This window comes from Gavia stellata, chromosome 9 (genome assembly GCF_030936135.1).
Source record: "Gavia stellata isolate bGavSte3 chromosome 9, bGavSte3.hap2, whole genome shotgun sequence".
Taxonomy (NCBI): domain Eukaryota; kingdom Metazoa; phylum Chordata; class Aves; order Gaviiformes; family Gaviidae; genus Gavia; species Gavia stellata.
In genome coordinates, this window is record NC_082602.1 from 25,477,246 (window position 1) to 25,498,982 (window position 21,737).

Below are 21,737 nucleotides of genomic sequence, written 5' to 3' on the forward strand. Positions count from 1 at the left end.
CAGCCAGCAGTACCAGCTCAGCCCCACTCCAGTGCTGGGGATCCCCAGGCTTGTCCCAGCCCAGGAGCAGCCTGCGGCAGGGGATATCTCTGGCTCCCAGCACAAGAGTGGGGTGCAAAGCCCTGGCACTGCTGGCTCAGGGAGAGGTGCAGGCAGCAGGACCAAGCATGCTCCCTTGGGCCCTGCCTGGGATCGCCCTTCTTCTTCAGGAGCCGCAGTGCACGGAAGGGCCTGGACAGGCATCCTGCATGCCCTCCCTGTCACTGTCCATCCTTCCTCTGCCAAGCACCATCCCGCTGCGCTCTGCCCGTTGCGGATGCCTGTAACTTCTCTGCACTCACACCAACACCTCTCTCTTGGGGGACACCCAGAGCTGAGATGCCAGAGATCCCTCCCCTTCTGGCGAGTGGAGCAAAACCAACCAGCAGGCTCGAAGGGGACAGGCAGATGCCATGGCTGTGCATGCTGCCCTCAGAGCAGGCAGACCCCTGCCCATGCTCCTGCCAGGGGCTAAAGCCCCCTGCACTCCAGCCCGCAGCAGGGAGCCGCGGTGGAGGAGGATCTTGCACTGCCCCTCCGTGGCCACCACGGGAGGTGCAGGTGGCCCCAAAACCCAGCCAGGCGCCTCAGGGCTGGGGTGCCAAGTCCTTGCTCCAGCAGAGCCCAAGAAATGGTCAGAGGGGTCTGCGCTGCCTGTCCTCAAAGGGGTGATCACCCTGTGCCAGGCCATGTGGAGGCTGCCACAGACCCCTCAGAGCAGCTCGGTGACCCCAGTCCTGCCCCACTTTCCCCAGATGCCCCACTCCCGCATCCAGTCCCCAACCTGTGCTATCTCTCTTGGGGCAGACCCAAGCATGGAGCCCCCGGGGTCCTGAGGGGGTACAGCCCGAGCCCACGCCTGGGAACAGCCCACATGAAGGAGGAGACGAGGCAGCACTGCTGTTTGGGCATCCGCATTTATTACGTGGCTGGGGCAAGCCTGGGGCTGCCACTCGCCTGGGCCCTTCCGGTCAAAGGCAAATGACCCGTCCTCCTTAAATATTGGTTATAAAACAAATTTCTTTTTTTCCTTTTTCTTTTTCTTAAAAACCCCATCTCTCTCTCCATACTTTTTTTGTCTTTTGTATTTGAGTATAAAAGTGGGGGCGGGCGCTCCGCCTCGCCTGCCGCTACCTCCGCAGGCTCCGCTGTGCCTGCCGCAGCAGCGTGTCGAAGTCCAGGGAGTCAAACTTGCTCTTGACAGGGGCTGGGTCGAAATCTTCCCGGTTTGAGTCTGGAAGACACACAGGAAGAGGCTGCCTTCAGCCACGGGGACACCGGGACACAGTTCTGGCCATCCCTGCAGCAACTCCTTCCCATCTCGCTTCACGTGCCAACCTCCAGACCCAGAGCTGGGCTGATGGAGGACTGGAGCTGGCCTCCATCACAGCACTGGAGGGATGGGGAGCCCCTGTCCAACCTGCCCTCGGGGCAGGACTATCCCTGGACATGGCCCTGCCCAGCCAAGCCTGACTAACCCCAAGGATGGGGATGCCCCCACCTCTGGGAAGGAGAGTGGATCCAGGTTTCCCCCCCCAGCTCAGGGGCTGCATGACTCACCCAGATCAGCATAGTTCCTCCTGCAGAACTGCCGGCGGCCGCCGAAGCACAGGTCGAAGGGCTGCTCGTCTGGGCGCCGCAGCTTGTGCCCGCTCTCAATGGCAGCAAAGGCTTCCTCGGCATAGCGGTAGGTGACAAAGCCATAGTTGTCCCTGGAGCCAGAGAAGGAAGAAAATCAGCAGCAATGCAGTATGTTTGTCCCCCCTTGGTCTGCACCATCCCCTTGAGGAATGGGAAAAGAGGAGCCATCCCTGGAAAGGGGCTGCCCCATGTCCTTGCAGCTCCTACCCCTCGGAACGGAAGTGCAGGGTGCACTCCTCGATGTCCCCAAACACAGAGAAGCGGTGCCGCAGCTCCGACCGCGTCATCCTGCTGGGGATCTTGCCAATGAACACAACTCGTCGCTCCTCCTGCGGGCAAGGATGCACCGTCCCGTGAGACAGGAATGGGAAGACTCAGCACCTCCAAGCCCTCCCTGTAAGCAGGACCTATCACACAGAGCGCCCTCCCTGCATCGCCACCCATTACACCATGCCCTGGCCAGAGCCTCCCAGCAATGCTGCCTGCCAGGCTGTGGCTTTCTGAAGTAATGGAGGGGCTGGGGAGCCCCAAATCCCCAGCCCCAGCTTCCCAGCCACAAAGCACTCACTATTGCACGTTCCTTCTGGAGGATCCTCTGCCTTTGGTAGTGGTCCTGCGCATCGTAACTGTATCTGGCAGGGCAGAAACCAGACACATGAGCTACAGGGTCATGGGGGGTGCCAGAAGAGAGTGATCCTGGACACAAGGGAGATACTCAAGGAGTGGGTCCACCCCTGCCCAGGACACAGGAGGAGATGAGTCCAGGGAAGCTCACATCCCTGCAGGGTGGCCACACTCACCTTCTCCGCCTATTACTCCTCCTGCGGGGCGAGGGGGAGCGGGATCGGGACTGGCTGCAGGATGTGGACCTGGACGAGTAGGAGGACGATGAGGATGAGGACCTGTCCCGGGACCTGCCACACGAGCCACAGCTGGAGCGGGAGGAGGAGCTGTGGGAACATCTTGAGCGGTACCTGGGTTAAGGAGAAACACAGTTCAGCATCAAGCACTCCCTGTGCCTGACACCACGAGGCTCTGGAGAAAAAAAAAAAAGCCTTCATCCACCCCAAGGTAGCCGGCACCCCACTCAGACAGGGCCCATCCCCAGGGTGAGCGGGGCTATGGAAACCTCTGCCCGAGTTTGCTGGGGCAGTAACAACAGTACAGAGATGTTGCTCCACTTGGCTCCAAACACCACAGCAAAAAGGGAGCAGGCTGACACCAGGCACAGCCTCTGAAGAGCAAGAAATAGTCATGGAGGAACCGTGCAGCACATGGCCACGGCTGGGCAAGGGCCCAGGAGGGGCCGGGGCTGCTGTGCTGAGCCCCACATGGTGCACAGGGCGACACTGGAGCCATCACATCTGCGTTGCACTCAACAGCCATGCAAATGGATGCCGCACGTGCCTTGAACCACACCGAGGGATGGGGCATACACTGTGACAGGGCTGGGCTTCTCTGCCCAGAGCCCCCTGCCCACAAGAGCTTCTCTGGCAGAGCCAGGCAAAGCTTAAGGGCAGCAGGACGGAAACCCCTCTGGGATCAAGCTGTGCTGCCTCCAGGCAACAACAGGGTCCCTCTCCAAACATGCTGCCCACAGGTAATCCCCGCCATAGGCAAACCCAGGCCCCAAGCGGGGAGTGCTGCCTGGTACTGCCACATATTCTCCTGGAGGACAGCAGGTCAGTCCATGGGGATATTCCCAGCACAGGGCTGACTGCATTTGCTGGAAAGCCAAGCCAGATGGGGCAAGTCCCTGAGCTGCAGATCCCTGGGGCACAGCACTATATACAAGCCTTTTCCTGCTCCAGCCTCCACACCTATTAGCCACCCATGGAGGGGCCTTGGTTGGACAAGCCCTTCATGCCTGGTGACCTGGGATGTCTCCAGAACTAGCTGAACACCCAGGGAAGGGTGGATGAGGGATCCCTCGACAGCTCCAGTGCCTCCCACGCCAGCTGGGACAGGCTGCACATCACTCAGATGAACAACGACTCCAAAAGAAACACATTCCTCGGAGACCAAGCCGCCCCACTTTCCTATGCAGCCACTTCCATAAGGAGTACAGGGAGCTCCTGAGGCAGCCAAGCCAGACAGGTTTTTCTCTGTTTGCCTCCAGCAGCTCCCTGCTGCTACTGTGGCTCCCCTCACTTCTATACCTAGGGCTGCACCAGCCCCACAGCACAAACACCAACACCTGCATTAATACCCCAGAAAAAGCATCCAAAAGTCAAGGTGCAGCCAAGGACTTGTACCATGGTGCTCCAGGAGGGGTAAGGAAGTCTGGCTCAGAGGTGGCTTTACAGGCATACCTGCCCAGACATGGGGTTCAGCCAGACACCCACTGACAGGGTTTCACAGCAGCTCCCCTAGTCTCTGCAAGCCAGGCACCCCTTCAGGGGGACCACAGGGACAAAAAGATCAAATACAGCCATTAGGTAGGTCCATAAAGAGGTGTCTGAGCACCCTTGCAAAAAACCAGCCACCAGGCAGTTGCACAAAGAGCAAGCAGACACCGCTTACCTTCGCCACCGCTTGGGAGGCGGGGAGAACGACCGTGACCGGGATCGGGAGGACGAGGATGAAGATGAAGATGAGGACTCGCTAGCTCCATCTGAACTGGAGCTGAAAGAACGGCTGGCACGGCTCCGGCCAGCCCTCCAGCTGCCAGCAGAGGGGCTGGGTGAGTCCCGGGGTCTCCGGTAGCAGCGCAGGGACCTCTTGGCAGTAGCACGGCTGGGCTGGGCACTGGGAGTCCGCACCTCCTGGTCACGGCAGGGAGACGCGGCTGGAGACAGGAGCACTGAGGTGGGGGGGCTGCTGCACCCAGCGGTGGCCTTGTTGGGGACACTAGTCCGATAATCCAGGGGGCCTAGGCAGGCTGTCCCCAGGGGCTCCTGGCTGGGCCCCACGGTGGTGGTGGGGGCTGGCGGGGTGGGCTTGGGCTGGTCCAGCGTCCGTTTGGATAAGGAGGAGATGGGTTTGATAGTGATGTCCCGGTGGTGTTTGACGTTCCAGCGGGAGCCGCCCTCAGCAGGGGGCTGCGTGCTGGGGCTGCTGCTGCTCTCTGGCCGCGCCGCACCCGGGATGCAGTAGTCGTGGTCTCCCGAGCAGACGTGGCTGGGGGCTGAGCTGGCAGGGGCCGGTGCCAGGCTCTTCCCCTGGAGCTTGCTCTGGGACAGTGGCTTGGCTTTCATCAGCTTGGCCGTCTTCTGGGGCCCTTCCTGGGGTGCAGACCCGGGCGATTTGGCCTTGGCGAGCAGCGAGACAGCAGGCAATGGCTTCCAGAGCTGGTGGGGAGGCGTCGCTGGGGGGGTGAGGCCTGCGAGAGCACCGGAGGGCTTTCAAGAGCAGCCCCTTGCTACAACCTGCCCACCTGGGGCTCCCTCCCAGCCCACCTCCCCTCAAGCCCTGGGGTCTCCCCCAGCCTGACAGCCCCTGCCTGGGCATGGCAGGCTCTCCTGCCTCACCCTGGGCATTACCTGCCACGTTGGCCAGCTCAGAGGCCTGCAGGCTGTCCGGGGGCTTCCTGTCTTGCTGGGTCTCAGGCCTGAGAAGGGGAAAGGAGCTTTGTCAAACACAGTGGACAAAGCCCAGCCCCAGTCCCCACGCCTGCGGCACCCACCCGAGCTGCCCCCCCTGCCTGGACAAGGGGAACAGAGGATCCGAGAGAGCTGCAAGGATGCAGCTTGCACAACCCGGTCATGCCCATCACTGCTTCCCCCAGTTTTTCCCCCCCTCGGTGCCAGCTTTGACACCCAGCCCAGCAAAGAGCTCAGCTCCTCCTGGGCTGGCGGGTGCAGCCCCCAGCACAGTTTGGACCCTGCCAGAACCAATGCTGCCCAGCTGCCCCATGCCCCTGCCAAAGGGAGGGCTCAGCCCTCTGCCAGGCTCCATGCTGAGGCACAGGCTGCAGAAGTCTCGGTACTCACCCGGAGCTCCCTGCCGGCCGCCTGTCCTCGGGGGGCTGCACAGGAGCCTCCTCCTTCTTGGCTGAAAAGAGAGAGGGTGGGTGAGGGCAGTGGGAGGCTGGGGCTGGAGGTGGGGGATGGACCCTGCATACAGGGGGGGACACAGAGCACCCTGGGCACAGCCAGGGAGAGGTTTCATGGTGCCCCAACCCAGCTCCTTGCAGAGAGCTGCTGCGCGTCCCCTTTCCTTCCCAGGCTCTTCACCATCCCCTCAGCCGCCCCAGGGACCCCTGGCCGCTTTCAAAGGCCAGGAAAGAGATGGGTGCAGAGATACCCCTGGCACAAAGCACTCAGGCAGGGTAACACCAGCCTGCAAGCAGCAGCATCCCAGCCACCCAGCTCCCACCCCGTCGCAGGGAGCATGGGCAGCCCAGGGAGGCTGGTGTGGTATGGAGGGAGCCCCGCAGGGGACGGTATGCTGGATCCGCACCTTCAGACTTCTCAAACTGCTCCAGCAGGCTGGACAGGTCGGTGGCTTCAATCCCTGGGCCAGGGAGAGAACACAGCAAGTCAAGTCAGCCAAAACCCTCCCAGCACCACAGGGATGCACACCGGCCCCATCCTCCCCCTGCATCAGCTTCCCCGGGTGATGGGGCAAGTGCTGGGGAGGAGAAGCAGCAGCAGAGCCTGCAGCAGCTCTGCATCTCTCATAGCGAGGACAGAAGCACCTGGCTCTGCAGCCCCAGGAGGGACCAGTTTGGGCACAGTCAGCCCAGACCACCCACTGCAGGCAACATCCTGGCAGAGCACTAGGAAGACTGCAAGCCCACGGGCGCAGCTTTGCCACCCTTGCCCCCAGAAGTGCCACAAACCGGTCCCACTACCCACAGCTGCTGGCAGCACCACAGCCTTGCCGACTGGTGACGCGCACCCAGCACCCTGCAGCCCTCCCACTCACCGATCTCGCTGATGAAGGCTTGCACGATGTCCTTGCTGCTGTCACTGGGCTGTGCCGGGCTGAGGAGCGGCTGGTGCCTCCACAGCCGCACAGCAGGTGCCTTGGCGGGCAGGCTGCTCTCTTGACCTGCTTTTGGCGGTGGTGCCACAGCCTGGGAGGTGGATTTTTCGCCAGGCGGCTCCTGCCCAGAAGCTACCTTGGGCTCTGGCAGGGCTTTCTCCATTGACCCCTTGCCCAGCCCTGCAGCCTCCTCCGTGGCATGGGTGCCAGGGGACTCCCCAACAGGGCCAGCAGCAGGGGACACCTCCATAGGGCAATGAATGACAGCTGGGGGGGCCTTTGGGAGCTGGGTGGGGGCTACAGGCAGGGGCTCCTCGGGAGGCTGGGTGGGGGCAGCCTGGGGGGCCGCTGTGTGCTGGGCTGGCACTGCAGGAGGAACCCTGCTGGGCTGGGCAGCGGCAGCCGATGGGGCTGCCAGGGGCTGGGCAGGGGCTGGGGCCAGAGGGGCCTTGGGGAGAGAGCTCTCCCCTGCCAGCCGTGCCTGCCTCCTGGGGTCCGACACCCTGCCAGTGGCCGGCCTGGCCAGGCTACCTGCTGCCCCCGTCTCACCAGGCAGGGCAGCAGGCGGCTGGGTGGGGAAGGCTGGTGGCTCCAGGCAGCTGAGTGCTGGGGCGGCGGGAGGCTGCCCGTGCAGGAGGGCCGTGTTGGGGTGGCCACCAGCCGGGAAGGCGGCAGCACCCTGCAGCGCTGCTCCGGGGTCCCCGTATGCCAGGGGAGGCACCGGAGGCGGCATGGGGATTCCTGGCCAGTAGGATGGCGGGGCCCACCCTACCGGGGCATAGGGGCCCCCAGGGCCAAAGGGAGGTGGGGGTGGCACAGCTGGCGGGGGCCAGGCCATGGCTGGAGGCGGGAGGCCAGGCACCATGTGAAAAGTACTGGGGGAGCCAACGCTGGGCGGTGGGGGCAAACCATGGCAGCCCACAGGCTGCGGCCCGAAGCAGGGCCAGGAAGGCACTGGGGGGTAAAGGGCGTAAGCACCAGCAGAGGTTGGTGGCATCCCGGCGGGGACTGCCCCCGTGGCTGGGGGCATGTTTGGTGTGACAAAAGGCATTGGTGTTGACAGGGGTGGTGGAGCCGTGGCAGGTGCCGGAGCCACGGCGGGTGTCGGAGCCGAAGCCGGAGCAGTGAGAGCTTTGCCGGTGGAAGGGACAGCAGCAAGGCTGGCGGGTTTCTCCGGGCTCTTCTGAGTGCTGGCCACCTCAGTGGCAGGGCGCACAGGTGACACCAGGCAGGGGATCTCCGCCAGCTCTTTTGGAGGCTCGGGGACACTGGGCCACTTGCTGGCCGCTTGCTTTTCTCCATCCTTCCTGCCACCCGGGCTGGGCTGGCGGTGCAGCATGCGGATGCGGTATTCCCGCAAGCTTAAGGCCTTGGGCTTGGCTTCCTTGGGCAGGCCCTCGCTCAGCTCTGCCACCGGCAGGCTCTGGGGGGTCTCCAGCCCCACGCATCGCTCCGGGAGTGGAGAGGCAGCCTCCAAGACCCCGTTGCCCTGTCCAGCAGCCTGCTGTGCATCCCCCTCGCCTTCATCCTGGTCTGCTGGGCCATGCTGGGCTGCTGGTGGCAGCTCCTCCGCGCTTGGTGCAGTCTTCTCCAGAGGCACCATGCTCTCAGCCTTCTCTGGGGCCATGCTCACCATTTCTGGCGCCAGCTCCTTCTGTGGCTCCCGCTGCACTTTCTCGGGCTCTGGGGCCATGCTCGCCGTTTCTGGCGCCAGCTCCTTCTGTGGCTCCTGCTGCGCTTTCCCAGGCTCCGGGGCCATGCTCGCCGTTTCTGGCGCCAGTTCCTTCTGTGGCTCCGGCTGCGCTTTCTCGGACAGGGAGGCCCCAGCCATGCTCCGGGGCCTGCCCCGGGGCCGTGGCGCCCGCTCAGCACGCAGCTCCATCTGCCCCTCCTTCCGGGCTCGCTCCAGCTGCTGTGCCAGGAAGTCCGAGACCTGGACGGAGGGACGTGCTGCCCGCCGCCGGCTGGTGGGCGGCTGGCCCGGAGGCTGCCCGGAGCCAGCCGAGCGGAGCCGGTGGGCCACACAGTCCCTGCCTGGCCTGGCCTGCTCGCTTTGGTCCTCCTCTGCTTTCTTTTTCCGACTCTTCCTTGCTCTCTCACGGCCACGTCCCTTCTCAGTGCCCTCACGTTTGCTGTCTGCCGGTGACTCTGCGCTGCGCCAGGACCTGCTGTCAGGGCTCCAGGCTCCGGGTGCTGCTGTCTCTGGTGGCAACATGTTCTCTGGGGTAGTGCAGGAGGGCTCCTTCCCAGGCGGTTTCTCCTCCTTCATCCCGTTTTCCTGGGCTGGAGCTCCTGGCAGCTCCTCTCGATCCTCTGGGGTTGACTCTCTGGTACCCTCCTCTGCTCCCAGGAGCTGGGATTCCTGGCTAGGGAAGCTGGGGGCCAGTGGCTGCAGCACCACGGGGATCTCCATGCTCTCCCCCTCACCAGGCACAATTTCCAGCAAGACGGGACCACTCAGGAGCTCCTTGGCCACGGGCTCTGCCTCGGGGTCCAGGCACACAGTGAAAGTGGGCAGGCAGTAGGGGTGCATGGACTTCACCAACTCGCTTAGGGACACGTCACCCGTGTTGATGATGCAGGGGTCTTCACGCTCCTCCAGCACTGCCCCGGCCCCACTCACGCAAAACTCTGCAGCCTCCATGCTGCTGTCTAGCTCTGGGCTCAAGGCAGCCTCCTCCTCCTCTTCCTCCCCGTCGCTGCGCTGCGGCAGGGGCTGCTCTCGGGCCCAGTGCCGGCCCAGCTTCCTCTCTACCCTCGGGGTGCTGCAGACTTGCTTCTTTGGCAGTGCCAGATCCTCGAGGCCATGAGTGGCACGGTCCCAAGCCAGGTCTGTGTCAGTCTGGGAAGGGAAACCAGAGCAAGTGTCAGCTCCTGGGCTTTCACCTGAGCCCCTGAGGCACAGCCAACTGTGGGTCTGCTGCAACTCTGCAGCAAAGCCCCTGGGTGGATGAAAAGCTGAAACACATTTGACCCCCCCAGTAAAACACAACAGAGCTGGAAACCCACCACCCCTATGGGGACATTAACAGCATCCCCAGTCCCACAGCACCCATCAGCCAGGGCAGTCTCTGTTCCCACTGCTACTGGTGCCCTGTAAAGGCATCGCTTCTGGGAGAGTATGCCTGTGCCCGGTGGGCAGGCAGGGGCTGGGGGGCAGCAGCAGGAACACAATTACCCCAGCACCACCCCGACACCACTCCTCCCTCAGCTGCTCACCTTCCCAACCACAGAGAGACTGCTGTTGCTGCTCAGAGGCCTGAGAGCCTTGGGCTGCTCCAGGGCAGGGCTCTCGCACTCCAGTGATGGCCGGGATAAGCTGAGAAATTTCTGAAACTAGAGAGAAGGCAGACAGAGCATGAGGCAGGAGCAGGTTTCTGCTGCTGGAGGGGACAGGCCAACCCTGGCCCTGCAACAGCCATGTATGTCACCCCACGGAGCCCGGGAGCAAGCTCAGCCCTGTTTCACCCACGGCACACACAGCCCCACTTGGTCATGGACAAGGGGACATGCTGCTTCTTGGAGCCTCTGGCACATATCTGGCTCTACACCAAGACCCAAGGTGAAGGCATGGCCCCCTGAGACTGCACGGGAGCCCCAGTGATGTCCAGGGCTGGCTCAGCCCTTCTTTCATGTCGCTGGTCACAGGGATTGTCCCAGGGCACGGGGGACCAGGGTCCTACCACCTCAGGGCACCCTCGTGCCAGGACCTGACAGAGCCCTGCTGAGCATCTTCCCACCTGTTTTGGGGTCGGGCTGGCTCTGCCCTGCAACTCACCGAGGGATTCTCCCGCTCCCGAGGAGAGGTCAGCAGCTCTGCATCCATGATGGTGTCAAAGGGGGACAGGGTCTCATCGTCAGTGCTGTCCAGGATCTCAGTGATGGCAGTCAGCAGGGACAGCTCGTTCTGCGCATCCAGGCAGGCCTTGCTCTGCTGCAAGGGCAGGGGCGGTCTCAGGGGGCGGCAGGGCACAGCCACGGGGGATGCTGCCGCCACCCCCTCCCATGCCACAGCCGGAGCCAGCCCAGCCTCTGCTTCCCGCGCACGGGCTCCCACCTCACTCAGAGAGAGGTCCTCGATGATAGAGATCACAGAGGAGTCAAGATAGTTCTGCATCGTCCCCAGGATCTCTTCAGCCTCCAAGATGGTTTCTGCGTCCAGCGACGTTAAGTTCAGGTCGTCCTCCTCCAGGGAAAAGCACTGTCGAGGAGCATGAGGAGCCAGGTAAACACTTTGCAGAGCACCACTACCAGCGCCAATCTCCTCCACAGCGCACGTGGGCTCCCGACAGCTTGCGCTGCAAACAGCGGCTAAGCTCACTGCCACACCCCCAGCACCCCCAAACACGCAGGGCGGGCAGGCAGGACACGGCCGCACTGCAGGTCAGAAGGATGACACAGGTGACCTTCCTGCCTTGCTCTTCAGGAGAGGTTCTGGCCAGTCCACCCCACTGCACAAAGCCCTGGGCTGCTTTCAGCCTGAGACCCTTTCCAATTACCAGGGATGCCTCCATACCAAAAACTCCTGCCCAATTAGCTCCACAGTTACAGGATTGGGAAAGACCAATCAATAAATCCCCAGCAATTCCCAGGGTTTGCCCAACACCACACATCGCTCGTGCTGGATGGGGAGAGGAGAGGCAGGCTCCCCCCCACCCCACAGAGCATCACGTGCTCCCTCCAACTCCGGCTGTCGGCGCTTCAGATAAGCCCAAAAACACTACGAAATTCATAACAAAAGCGCAGGAGTCAGCAACAGGGATGCAGCCGGCTGCCACTGCCGGGCCCTACCCTGACACCTCTGCTGCAAGAGGACACAGGCTGTGCTCACGATCCAGGACCAAACTGGCTTTGTTGCTGTTCTTCCTTCAAATTCCCAGCCCCACATCCTTTCCAGACCCCCAGCCAGCTCCAGGGATGTTCAGGTAATGCCGGATAACTTTGGAAAGGTCTTTGCACTGCACTCCAGGATGCCAAACAGCCCAGCGCTGCAGGGCGGTCAGGAAAAGCAAGATGCTGGGCGAGGGCAGGGGCTGCAGCCCCTGGCCGAGTACAGCCACCAGACACAGAGCCTCTGCCAGGAGCAGAGCAGCAGCGCAGGCGTGTCCTCGGCACGAGACAGGATGCGAATTCCTGTTTGCAGATGGGCTTAGGCAGAGATAATGCAGGCAGGGAAGATAAGGGCACCAAGGACAGGGCCCTGGGAGAGCACACCTCCCTCCCAAAGCTGGCAGGGAGCAAGCAGCAAGCCGTCCTCCCCCCGCAGCAGCACAGGAAGAATTTGGCCAAACCCTGGGGGATGTGCACCTGATGCAGCTCATCTGTGTTTCTCACAGGTACCACAGCTTGCACAAGCCTGAGCCGACGCAGGACAAAATGCCCCCCATCCCTGTACAAGACCTGCCTGCACTTTGAAATCCTCTTCTGGCAAGAGGGAAGCTGCACCAGAGGGACAGCAAGCATTTCAACTAAATAGGGATTTCCTAAACTATGGCAGCACCAAAGCCACATGCCCAAACCCCTGCTCCCTGGGGCTCTTCAGAGACTTGGCCCCATCAGACAGAGCAGGCACCTCTGGCCACAGCACAGCCAGGAGCCCCGTGCAACCTCGGAGCACAAACATCCCAGGACCAGCCTGGGAATCAAAGCCAGGACCCCCCCCAGCAATGCCCCACACCCACCCGGCCCAAATCCCCCCAGCCTGTTACTGCATGCTGACATGGCAGCCCCAAAGAGCAGGAGCCTGCAATGGTTTGGGGCTTGGCGGGTGGCTCGGCAGTCCGGGGACCCTCTCCCAGGGCTCTCCACATGGAAGCGGAGCCCACCAATGACACCGGCACACCACTCCACCTCGCCGTGCAGATCAGGCTACAGAGCAGTTTTTGCTCAGCATCTCCAGTCCCCTCCCTCAGCCAGCACTGGCTGCAGGTCAGAGCCCAGTGCAGAGCCCTGCTGAGAGCCGTACAGCGCAGCCTGGCCGCGATTCCCAGCCAATCCTCCTGGAGATACTGGGAGGAGCAGGGAAGCACACCCAGGCTCACACACCCAGCACTGCCAAGCGCCGGCGTGCAGCCCTGAGTCAGCGGTGACCGGTAGGCAGAGGCACCCAGGCCACCAGAGAGGAGCCAGCGGGAGGGAGCTCGTGGAGCATCAGCAGCCAAGGGACTGGCTCACCCCTGCCTGCTGACAGCAAGGGGGTCTGGGGGATGCCCCCAGGGTTGCATGGCCCTGCCTGTCTTGCCACAGGGCTGGCTCTCCCCAAAGGCAGCATCTAATCAGAGGTTTCCAGCAGCGACAGGCGCTGGATGGACGTTTGGAGGGAGGGAAGTAAAATCCTCCCACTCAAACGGCCTCTTCCCGTGGCTCCTGCCCGCAGCCCAGGAGGGAGGGAGGGTGGGCGATCTCCCAAGCCCTCCTCAACTCCGTTGACTCAGCGCCTCGGAACAAGGAGTCCCACAGCCATGAGTCACCAGCGAAGGAGGCTGCGTTCCCCCAGGACTCCCTTTGATCCACCTGGGGCCGGGCACCTCCTTCAGCCCTCACCGCTTGTGCGTCGGGGCGGGGGTACGAACCAGCCTAGCCTGCTCCCACATCCCTGCCCGCTCTCCTCCCTGCCGGAGACCCCTGTCCCCCCCTAGCTTGGGGGGGACACCCTCCGTGCCCTCCCAGCTCCCTGTGTTTGCTTTATGCTCAGCAGGGAAGAGGCCACGGGTCACGGGGACATTCAAGGACAGGCTCGGGCCACACCGTGCCTGAGCAGCCGGCACTGCGGGGGAGAAGGGAGGATGCCCGCAGCCCTAGAGTGAGTTTTGGACACACGGGGAGCTGGGATTTGAGCCAACAGCTTGAGACGGAGACGGCCTGAGCGTGACCACCAGCTCCTGTGGCACCCAACCAGAGCAGGGGACGTTGCGCTCGCTGCTGTAGTACCCAGGAGGCACAACTGAGGCCACCGCGGGCAGCTGCCCGTCCAAGCCACGCTGGCGACGCACGACACGACACGTGTGCCCAGCGTGCTGTGCCGGGGCTACGCCCCAAGCAGAGGGCGGCCATCCTCCCTGCGCTGGCCACGGGCAGGCTGCCAAGGCAGCTCCCACCTGGTTGGAGCTGCCAGCAAGGGTGCGGGGCTGCTGCCTGCCGGGATGCAGGGCGAGCCCGGGAAATCAGGGGGCTCCAGCCAGCTGGCGCAGCAGCGGCAGAGGATGCTCCGCGGATTCCTCAGCTGCTTTTGGGAAGCACCAGGGGGGAGCACACCTCTCCTCCCCAAACGCAGACCGCTCCCTTTGCGTCAGAGAAGGGCAAGACGGGCTCGGTGTCCCCCTGCCCGGGCTTGGGGTGGGAGGGTCTCCCCCAGAGCCCCCGGGGCAGCCTCCTGGCTAGGCAGGAGCGCCCTGGAATAGGCAGAAGCGTGCGGCTCCCCAAAATCCCAACCGATGCACAGCACAGGCGCACCCCCGCACTCCCCGTCCAGCCAGCAGCACACCCACACCCAGCACCCCAGCCCGGCACCGGCAGGGTCCCAGCGGGGCCGGTGACACCGGCGGTGGCAGGGACGCGGCGTACGGGCGGCAGCATGGCGCCCCAGACCTGCCGCGGAACGGCAGACGCTTTCCCCGGGATAAGCCCCCCGGTGCAGATGGGGGAAGCCCCCCGGCCCCGGAGCGGGCCGGAGCACCCCGCGTCCTCCACCGGGAGCTCCTGCCACCGTAACCGGCGGGTGCCGGTGTCCCAAACCGCCCCCCCCCCGCCCCGCAGCTGCAGGTGGCGGAGGGCGGCGCCAGGGTGGAGGGACCGCGGGGGGCGGACGACCCCGCCGGCGCACCCCCGGCCCCCACTCCCCAGGGGCTGGGTGTCACGTCCCGCGGGGTGCACCGAGACCCCCGCCCTGGCAGGTCCCGGGGCCGTGCTGCGGCCCCCCCGCCCCGGAGGCTCCCCGCGCCGGTGCCGTCGCCACCCCACCCCGGTAGGAGAGCACCGGGCGCCACGCTCCGCCTGCAGGAGGGGCGCCCCCGGCCCATGCAGGGCCCCCCGCCCGCCGCCGGCGCGGCAGGCCCGCTCCCGGCACACGTGGTGCCGCCGCCGCCGCCGCGGGAGCCGCCCCGGCCTCCACGTGTCACGGCGCGGCCCGCCGCGCTCCGCCGCCACCTACCTGCAGGGGGCTGCCGGCGCGGAGGGGCGGCTCGCGCGGGGCTCCGCCGCCCGCCAGCCCTCGCGGAGCGGCCCTGGCCGCGGCGCCGCCGACCACGGCCCCAGCCGCGGCAGGCACCGCTCCGCCCCGCAGCGCCGCCATCTTGGCGCCTCCGCTCCCAGCGCGGCCACTGCCGGGCGCGGCACGTGACCGCCGCCCGCCCCACACTACAGCTCCCGGCGGCCACCGCGCCGCCCCGCCCCGCCCCGCCCCGCGCGAGGCAGGCCGGGAGCGCACCCCTTCGCCGCCGGCGACGCGCCAAGCGGCGGAGGCCGGCCGGCGGGGGCGCCCGGCCGCGGGGGGCGGGCGGCCATCTTGAGGGCGGGCAGGCCCTCGTGCTTCGCCGCCATCTTTGCGGCGGGCGAGGGCGAGGAGGGTCGGCCCCGCCCTGCGGCGCGCGGTGGGCGGGGCGGAGCGGGCGTCACTGGCGGGAAGCACCCAATCGGGGCGGGGCGGCCGCGCGTTTTCCCGCGGCGCCGGCGGGGCCCGCCCCGCTGCCGGCTCTGCCGCACACGTGGGCGCGGCGGCCTCCGGCGTCCCCTGGGCTCCCGGGAAGCGGGGACAGAGCTGTTGCAGGAGCAGCGCCCGGCCGGGGCTCGCTGTCCCCGAGCTGCGAGCCTGCCCTGCGCCGGGGAGGTGCCTTTGCAGCAACGCAAACGGTGCTTCATCGAGCCAAACCTCGCGTGGGGTCGATGGGGGGACACGCACGTGTGGTGGGCGAGGGGGAACGAAACATCTGTCGGGGTGAAAGGCAGGATGGGCACCGTGAGCTGCCCTGCAGCCACTGCGCATGGCCGCGGGGCAGGACTGGGTACCAAGTTAACAGCCTGGGTTTGGGCTTGTGCAGCTCTCTGGAGCTGGCACGCAGAGAGCTGCCTGGAGGATGCAAAGGATGGGATAAAACCGAACTCGGCTCTTTTGAGACAGCTGCGGTCCAGCTCAGCTCCCCGGGAAGGGGCAGGGGATGCTGGTGTGCGTAGCTCTTGGCCTGGCTCTGTTCTGGTACCCCCTGTTCAGTAAGCCCAGAATCTCTTTGAGTGCTGTTACCTCCTGTGGCTCCTCACATGCAGCACCCAGATGGCAGGCTCGTCTCGGGTGCAGGGGTATACTCGCAGCAGCACAAGTGCAGTGTGGAGATGCTGGTAGGAGCTCTGCAGTGCAGGATTTGCCTGGCAGGGGCTAATTGTCCTGGCGTCTCCATCAGGCCCTGGGGGCACAGACCTGCTCAGGCCAGATTCCCTTGGGGATCCACCGGATAGAACTGCTTTGCTCAGCCTTGCGTGCCTGGTCACTGAGCTGGGGCACGTCTGACATGCAGAGCCTCATCCTGCTGCTCTCCTTCCTTCCACCCCTGCCACGAGGGACTTTCATCTGTGATCGCTCGTCCCACGTCACCTCCTGCCTCGCAGGGGCTGCTCCTCCCTAGCAACAAACAGGCTTTCATCTAGGGTAGCTGCTCCCTTCCTCCTCCTCCTCCAGCAAGCCAGCAGCACCTCCCAAGCCTCTCACTGACACCCTTGTCGGGCCAAAACGCCAGTTGAGCAGCAGCCAAGCAGGGTCCTCCTCCAGGGCCATGGACCCATGAACCCATGCGTGAGCACTGGAGAGTGTCCGCTGGGTTGTGCGCGCATGTTGGTAAGGTGGGACGTGGGCACACCCCTGGGGTGCCAGGCGCAGGAGGTTGTGTTGGTTGTAACAACAGGCTCCTCGGACCACTGCTCACCTTTGGCCCTGCAGGGAAGCCTGGGCAAGTGCTCCAGGCTCCATCTGCGACCCAGGAGTGGTTGCTCCTCTGAAAGACGCTTTGCTCCTCCTGAGGTCAACATGTCCAAATCAAGGAACAGCTCACTTTGGAAAAGCCCGTGTGTCTCCGCCGGCCCAAGGAGAAGCTGGTCATGACCCAGCACCCAGGGACCTGCTGACAGGGATGCGGAGCGATGTTCTCCTTGGAGACCTGCAGCTTTCCTCCTGCTCCAAACCCTCCTCTCCCTGGGGCGCATCCATGGCGTGCAGTGACATGTCTAATCACCTCGTTCCTGCACGTAGCAGGACCCCATGGCACTGCAAGGCCGATCCCCCACAGAGCAAGACTAGCCTGATGCAGGTGCTGCACTTGGGGTCCCTGGAGCATGACCCACAGCAGGGGTGCTCTCCTGGCACAGGGGCAGCGGCAGGCACTCCTGCTGGTTTACAAGGAAAAACAAACAACAGGCAGAAAGGAAAATGCGAGTACTGCATCCCAGCTCTGCAACTCCCCTCCCTCCACATGTGGTGATGGTGTCCCCGGTCAGGCACAGCCTGCAAATAGCCTGTCCTGATGCTGCCCGGTGCCACCCAGGCTGAGCCTCTGCAGCAGCCAGAGCCAACAGCTTGCTTGGGGCTAACGGGAACAGACTAAATGAGAGCTCAAACCTGTGTGATGCTTAAAGGACACTCATTGAAGAGGAATGCGAATCCTACCCAGGCAGAAGCATATGGGCAGGTATCAGCCCTTCCAGCAGGGAGAGGGGGCCCAGGCTCCCCCAGGCAGTTTGCTCTGCCCAGGCTGCTGCTCCTGCCCTGGGGCTGCATCTTTGCAGGGCAGGAGAGGGACAGCACCTGCCCTCGCAGACAGGCCCTGCAGCTGGGGTGTTGCTCCCCCTGGGGTACACGGGGGAGGTTTTGGGAAATGGCCCTGCCAGTAGCAGGCGTGCAGGGTCCTGCAGAGCTGCATGTCCGTGGGGCTGGAGGAGGATCCCTCGTGGGGCTCCTCTTGCAGGGGTGATGCTTATGGGGCAGATGCCCCCAGAGAGACCCTGGAACGATGCAGTCATATCCCTGCACAGCACTGGGTGCAGCACAGATCCGAGCAGCGAGCTGTCTCTTGCCTGGCGTCCCTGCCACCTCTGCACAAGGTGCAGCAAACACCAGCCATGAGCTCCCCGAGGTGTGCTACGCACTACTGCAAACCCTCTTCCTTTCCGCCCCCCCCCCCGGCTCTGTGGCTGCCTGGCCCCTTCCCTCCCACTCATCCTTCTCCAGCCTCCCGGGGCTGTCTCCTCCCAGTCCCCCCGGGGCTGGCAGCCCCCACGGTGCCCCAGGCTGGGGGACTGCCAAGGTCCCAAACAGCACTGGCCTCGTGCAGCACCATGCTGAACAGCCACGGCGTCCCCCTCATGTTCCCCCGGTCTCCCGGGTGGCAAATCCCCACTAGCTGCCCTGGGATCCCGATCTCGGCCACGAGCCGTCGGGCTCTGGGTTCGGACAGATGGGGTCATCTGCTCCCCTGGACGTGGGTTCCCGCGCTCTGGTCCCTCCACCTTCTCCCCGCTTCTTTCTCTGCCTCTGGGGAAGGGCGGCCTGGGCGGGAGACTGCTGGCCTCCCGCCGGGAGCTGCAGCCTGGGGCCTCTGCAGGGCCCTGGGGAGAGGCGCTGAGCTCCCCGGGGCTGGAGGGAGCCTGGAGGAGAGGCTCAGCCCGGCGCCACCTCCCCGGGGAAGAGAAGCCCCCACGGGTTACACAGCCCGTGGCCCGAACAGCCCTCACCCACGGGTGTTTTGGGGGCAGTGCCCCCCCCCGTGGGGTCCCCTCGGCTGCAGACCTCGCGGGGAAGCGCCAAGGCCCGGCGCCTCCTCAGGGCTGCGGGGGTCCTTGCCCCCCCCCCCGCTCCCCTCACAGCCCCCCCGGACCGAGGGCCGGGCCAGGTGCCCCCAGAGCCCGACGGGGGCGGGAGGACGAGGCCCCCGGGCCGGGGGCGGGCGCCGGCGCCTGACATGGCGGCGCCCACCCGCCCTCGGAGTGACGCGGGGAAGGAGAGGGGGCACGCGCGCGCGCGTGCGCGGCGGCGGGCGGGGGAGGGCGCGCACGCACGCACGCAGCACGCACGCGCCCGCGGGGTTGGGGGGGGGGGGGGGGCGCCCCGCGCACGCGCAGAGGCGCGCCCGCCCGCCAGCCGCCGCCGCCGCCGCCGGCGCAGCCGCCCCCGCTCCCGCTCCGCCGCCGCGGCCCCCGCCCCGCCCGCCGCCGCCGGTCCGCGGCGCGCCCGCCCGCCCCTGGCCGTGGCCGTGCCCGCGGCCGCGCGGGGCTGCCCGCCGCCCGCCGCGCCGGAGCCCGCGGCGCGCCGCCCATGCGAGACCCCCGCGGCCCGGGCAGCGCGCAGCGACCCCCGGCCGGGCCAGGCATGTGAAGATGTCAGTGGGCTGTGCATGCCCTGGTGAGTGCCGCGGCGGCGGGGGGCCGGGGGCGTGGGGCTGGGGGCTGTCCGTGGGGCTGGGGTCCGGTTATGGGACGGGGGCCCCAATGGTGGGCTGTGGGGCTCGGGTTCCTGCGGCGTCGGCATTGGGATCGGGTTGTGGGGCTGGGTCCCCAAAGCATGGGGACTGGGATCTGGCGGTGGGGCTGGGTCTCCACGGCATTGGTGCTGGGGGCTGGCTGTGGGGCTGGGACCCATTGCACGGGTGCTGGGTCAAGCCCTGGTGCCAGGGTCCCCGGGACACTGCAGCCAGGAGCTGGCTATGGGGCTGGGGTCTCCATGGCGTTGGTGCTGGGGTCCAGCTACGGAGCGGGGGTCAGTAAGGTGTGGGGACTGGGGTCCCAGCACTATGGCGGGGCCATTGGGTCCAGCCATGGGGATGGGGGCCCCATGGTATGGCAGCTCCGGTCAGTCTGTAGGGCTGGAGTCCCCAGAGCATGGGTGCTGGGGTCTGGCTGTGGGGCTGGGTTCCCCATGGTATGGATGCTGAGGTCTGCTTATGGGACTGCCGCCCCACGGCATGGGAGCTGGTGCCCCATGGAATGGGTGTGGGTGCCAGCCCCAGGACTGGGACCCAGCAGGCAGGGTGCCGCGGGGGCGCTGGGCGGACGTGCGGGTGGCACTGTAAAGGATGACCCCAAAACAGCCCTCGTGGCTGGGGCAATAGCTCTGTGGGGTACCCCGCTCCCCACGCGGGTGTGGGGCCCAGGGTCCCTGGAGGGGCTTGGACACACTGCTGGTGGATGTGGGTGCTGGGTGCCTCCCCAACATGGTTATTGTGGGGTGCCTGCTGAGGGGCTTCTTCCCCATCCTGGCCCCTGTGGGCTGGCAGGGCTGCTGGGGGGTGTGACGAGTTGGCGAGGTCTCAGCGCCTGGCAGGGTGCTCCTGCAGGGATGCTCACCCAGATGCCTGGGGTCTGGGGCAGGTTTGGGGCAGCTGGCCCGGCCACATCGCCTGCTGCTGCGTGCAGGACGTCGCTGTGCCAGGAGCAAGGCAGGGCAGGGGTCCCGGAGGGCTGCCGGAACCTGCTCCGGCACCAGGTCCCGGTGGCGGCGGGTGGCGGAAGGGGGGAGCCCTGCACAGTGGCTCTGGGGATGGGGTTCTGCCGTTTCCTTGGGCAGCCGGCACTTGGGGTCCCTGCCAGGGGGATAGTGGGGATGCTCCTTGGCCCAGCTCCCGCCATGGCTTTCCGGTGCCCCGGTGGTCCCGAGAGAGCCTCCTGCCAGGCCTGGACCCCCACGCTGGGGGTCTATGGGGGGCAGCGGGATGCTGTGACAGCACGTGGTCTCTGCGCATTCCCCGAGGCTGCCTCCACCGAGGGATTTGAAGCTGGATCGCCGGGGTGGGGAAGGGGGGTGCCCCTGCTTGGCAGCCCCCCGCTCCCGCTCTGCCTGCGCCTCTCCGCCGTGTTTCCATGAAGGCAGGCGGCCCCTTCCCCCATCCTCCTCCTCCATCTCCCACTGGAAGCTGCCAGAGCGCTGCTTCCTCAAGCAGAAAGTCACGTGAACCTCCCTGCGAGCCAGGCCGAGCAGCCACAGCACCCGCCCCGGCAGGCACCCCACACCCGGGGGGCTCGACCCCCCTCCCCGACACCCCCCCGGCCTTGGCGGGGGTCCCGCCTTGGCGGGGGTGAAGGCAGAGCGGTGACTGATGGCGGGGCCCCGGCACGTCCCCCTGGGAGCTGGCCCCGTGCCACCGGGAATGTCATCGCCATGTTGGTGGGCGCAAAGTGGGGGGGGGTCCTCCCTCGGTGCGGTGGTGGGGGGCCGTGGGGTCGCCCCGTGGCCGGGAGCATCTCTGCAGATGGCTTCGTGTGTTGTGTCCCCCCCCGCCGCCGCTGCCCGCTCCCCCGCGGCAGGGAGGACACAGGGGTGCGTGCACACGCGCGTGTGCCCCCCGCCTCTCCCCCCGCTCCCCCGCTGGGGCTGGGTGGCACATCCAGAGCCTGCGCCCCCCTCCCCCTTCCCCTCCCCGGACTGTTTATCGGAATATAGAAAAAAACAAGCTCTGCCGCTGGCCTCCCGCCAGCCAGAAACATTTAATGAGCCGCTCTGCCCAGGCTGCTCTTTGGGGCTGCGTTAACTTGGAGGAGTTTCCTGCCTGGGAGCTGCTGCCGGGGGGGGGGGTGGTCCTCAGCCACCCCCCTTCAAAATCATGCCCTCCCCGGCGGGTGATATTCTCCCTGCCATCCCCGGGAGCACATCCTGCCCCGCTGCAGCTCCTCTTGCACCTCTCCAGGGATGTTTCCCTGCTCCTTGCCCCCCTCTGCAAGAGCTTTGGGGCATGGGGGGGGCTACTCAGCTGGGAACCTGCTGCGATCCTTGTGCCCAAGGATGGTGGGAGCTGCTGGGATCAGTGGAGGGCTGGGGGGGGACTTCAGTCCCCAGCCCAGAAATGGAGATGTGAGCAGGGAGAGCGTGCCAGGCTCAGAGCAGAGCCGGCAGAGGCCAGGGCAGCAGCCACCCGGTGCTGGTGCTGCCGTCCCCAGGGCCGCTCGGAGCAGGGCCGGCGGCCTGGCTGCTTGGCTCAGCCCTTTGCACCGGGCACGTCTTGGCATCCAGACCTCAGCGGGGTCCTGATCCCCAGGGGCACCGCTCTCCCAGCGTGCTCCATGTTTTCTTTTTTAATTATTTTTATTACTGTCATTATTTTTCCCCCTGTAGTGATGGTGTCAGTGCAGAGAGGGGGAGGAGGGGAGCGGAGCTGTGC

At 65.7% G+C, this 21,737-nt stretch overlaps 1 protein-coding gene across 1 annotated transcript; it reads right to left on the reverse strand.

Moving 5' to 3' along the window:
- Positions 1-1,039: 1,039 nt before the first annotated feature.
- PPRC1 (PPARG related coactivator 1) lies at positions 1,040-15,147 on the reverse strand. The gene is given in 16 exon segments (XM_059821346.1): positions 1,040-1,273; positions 1,600-1,751; positions 1,888-2,009; positions 2,249-2,312; positions 2,481-2,654; positions 4,204-5,002; positions 5,163-5,230; positions 5,613-5,673; positions 6,082-6,135; positions 6,550-8,260; positions 8,387-9,451; positions 9,829-9,945; positions 10,388-10,540; positions 10,667-10,810; positions 14,759-15,007; positions 15,010-15,147. Coding segments are annotated over 16 exon segments (5,175 nt in total). The 3' UTR covers positions 1,040-1,169.
- Between the last annotated feature and the right edge of the window lie 6,590 nt (positions 15,148-21,737).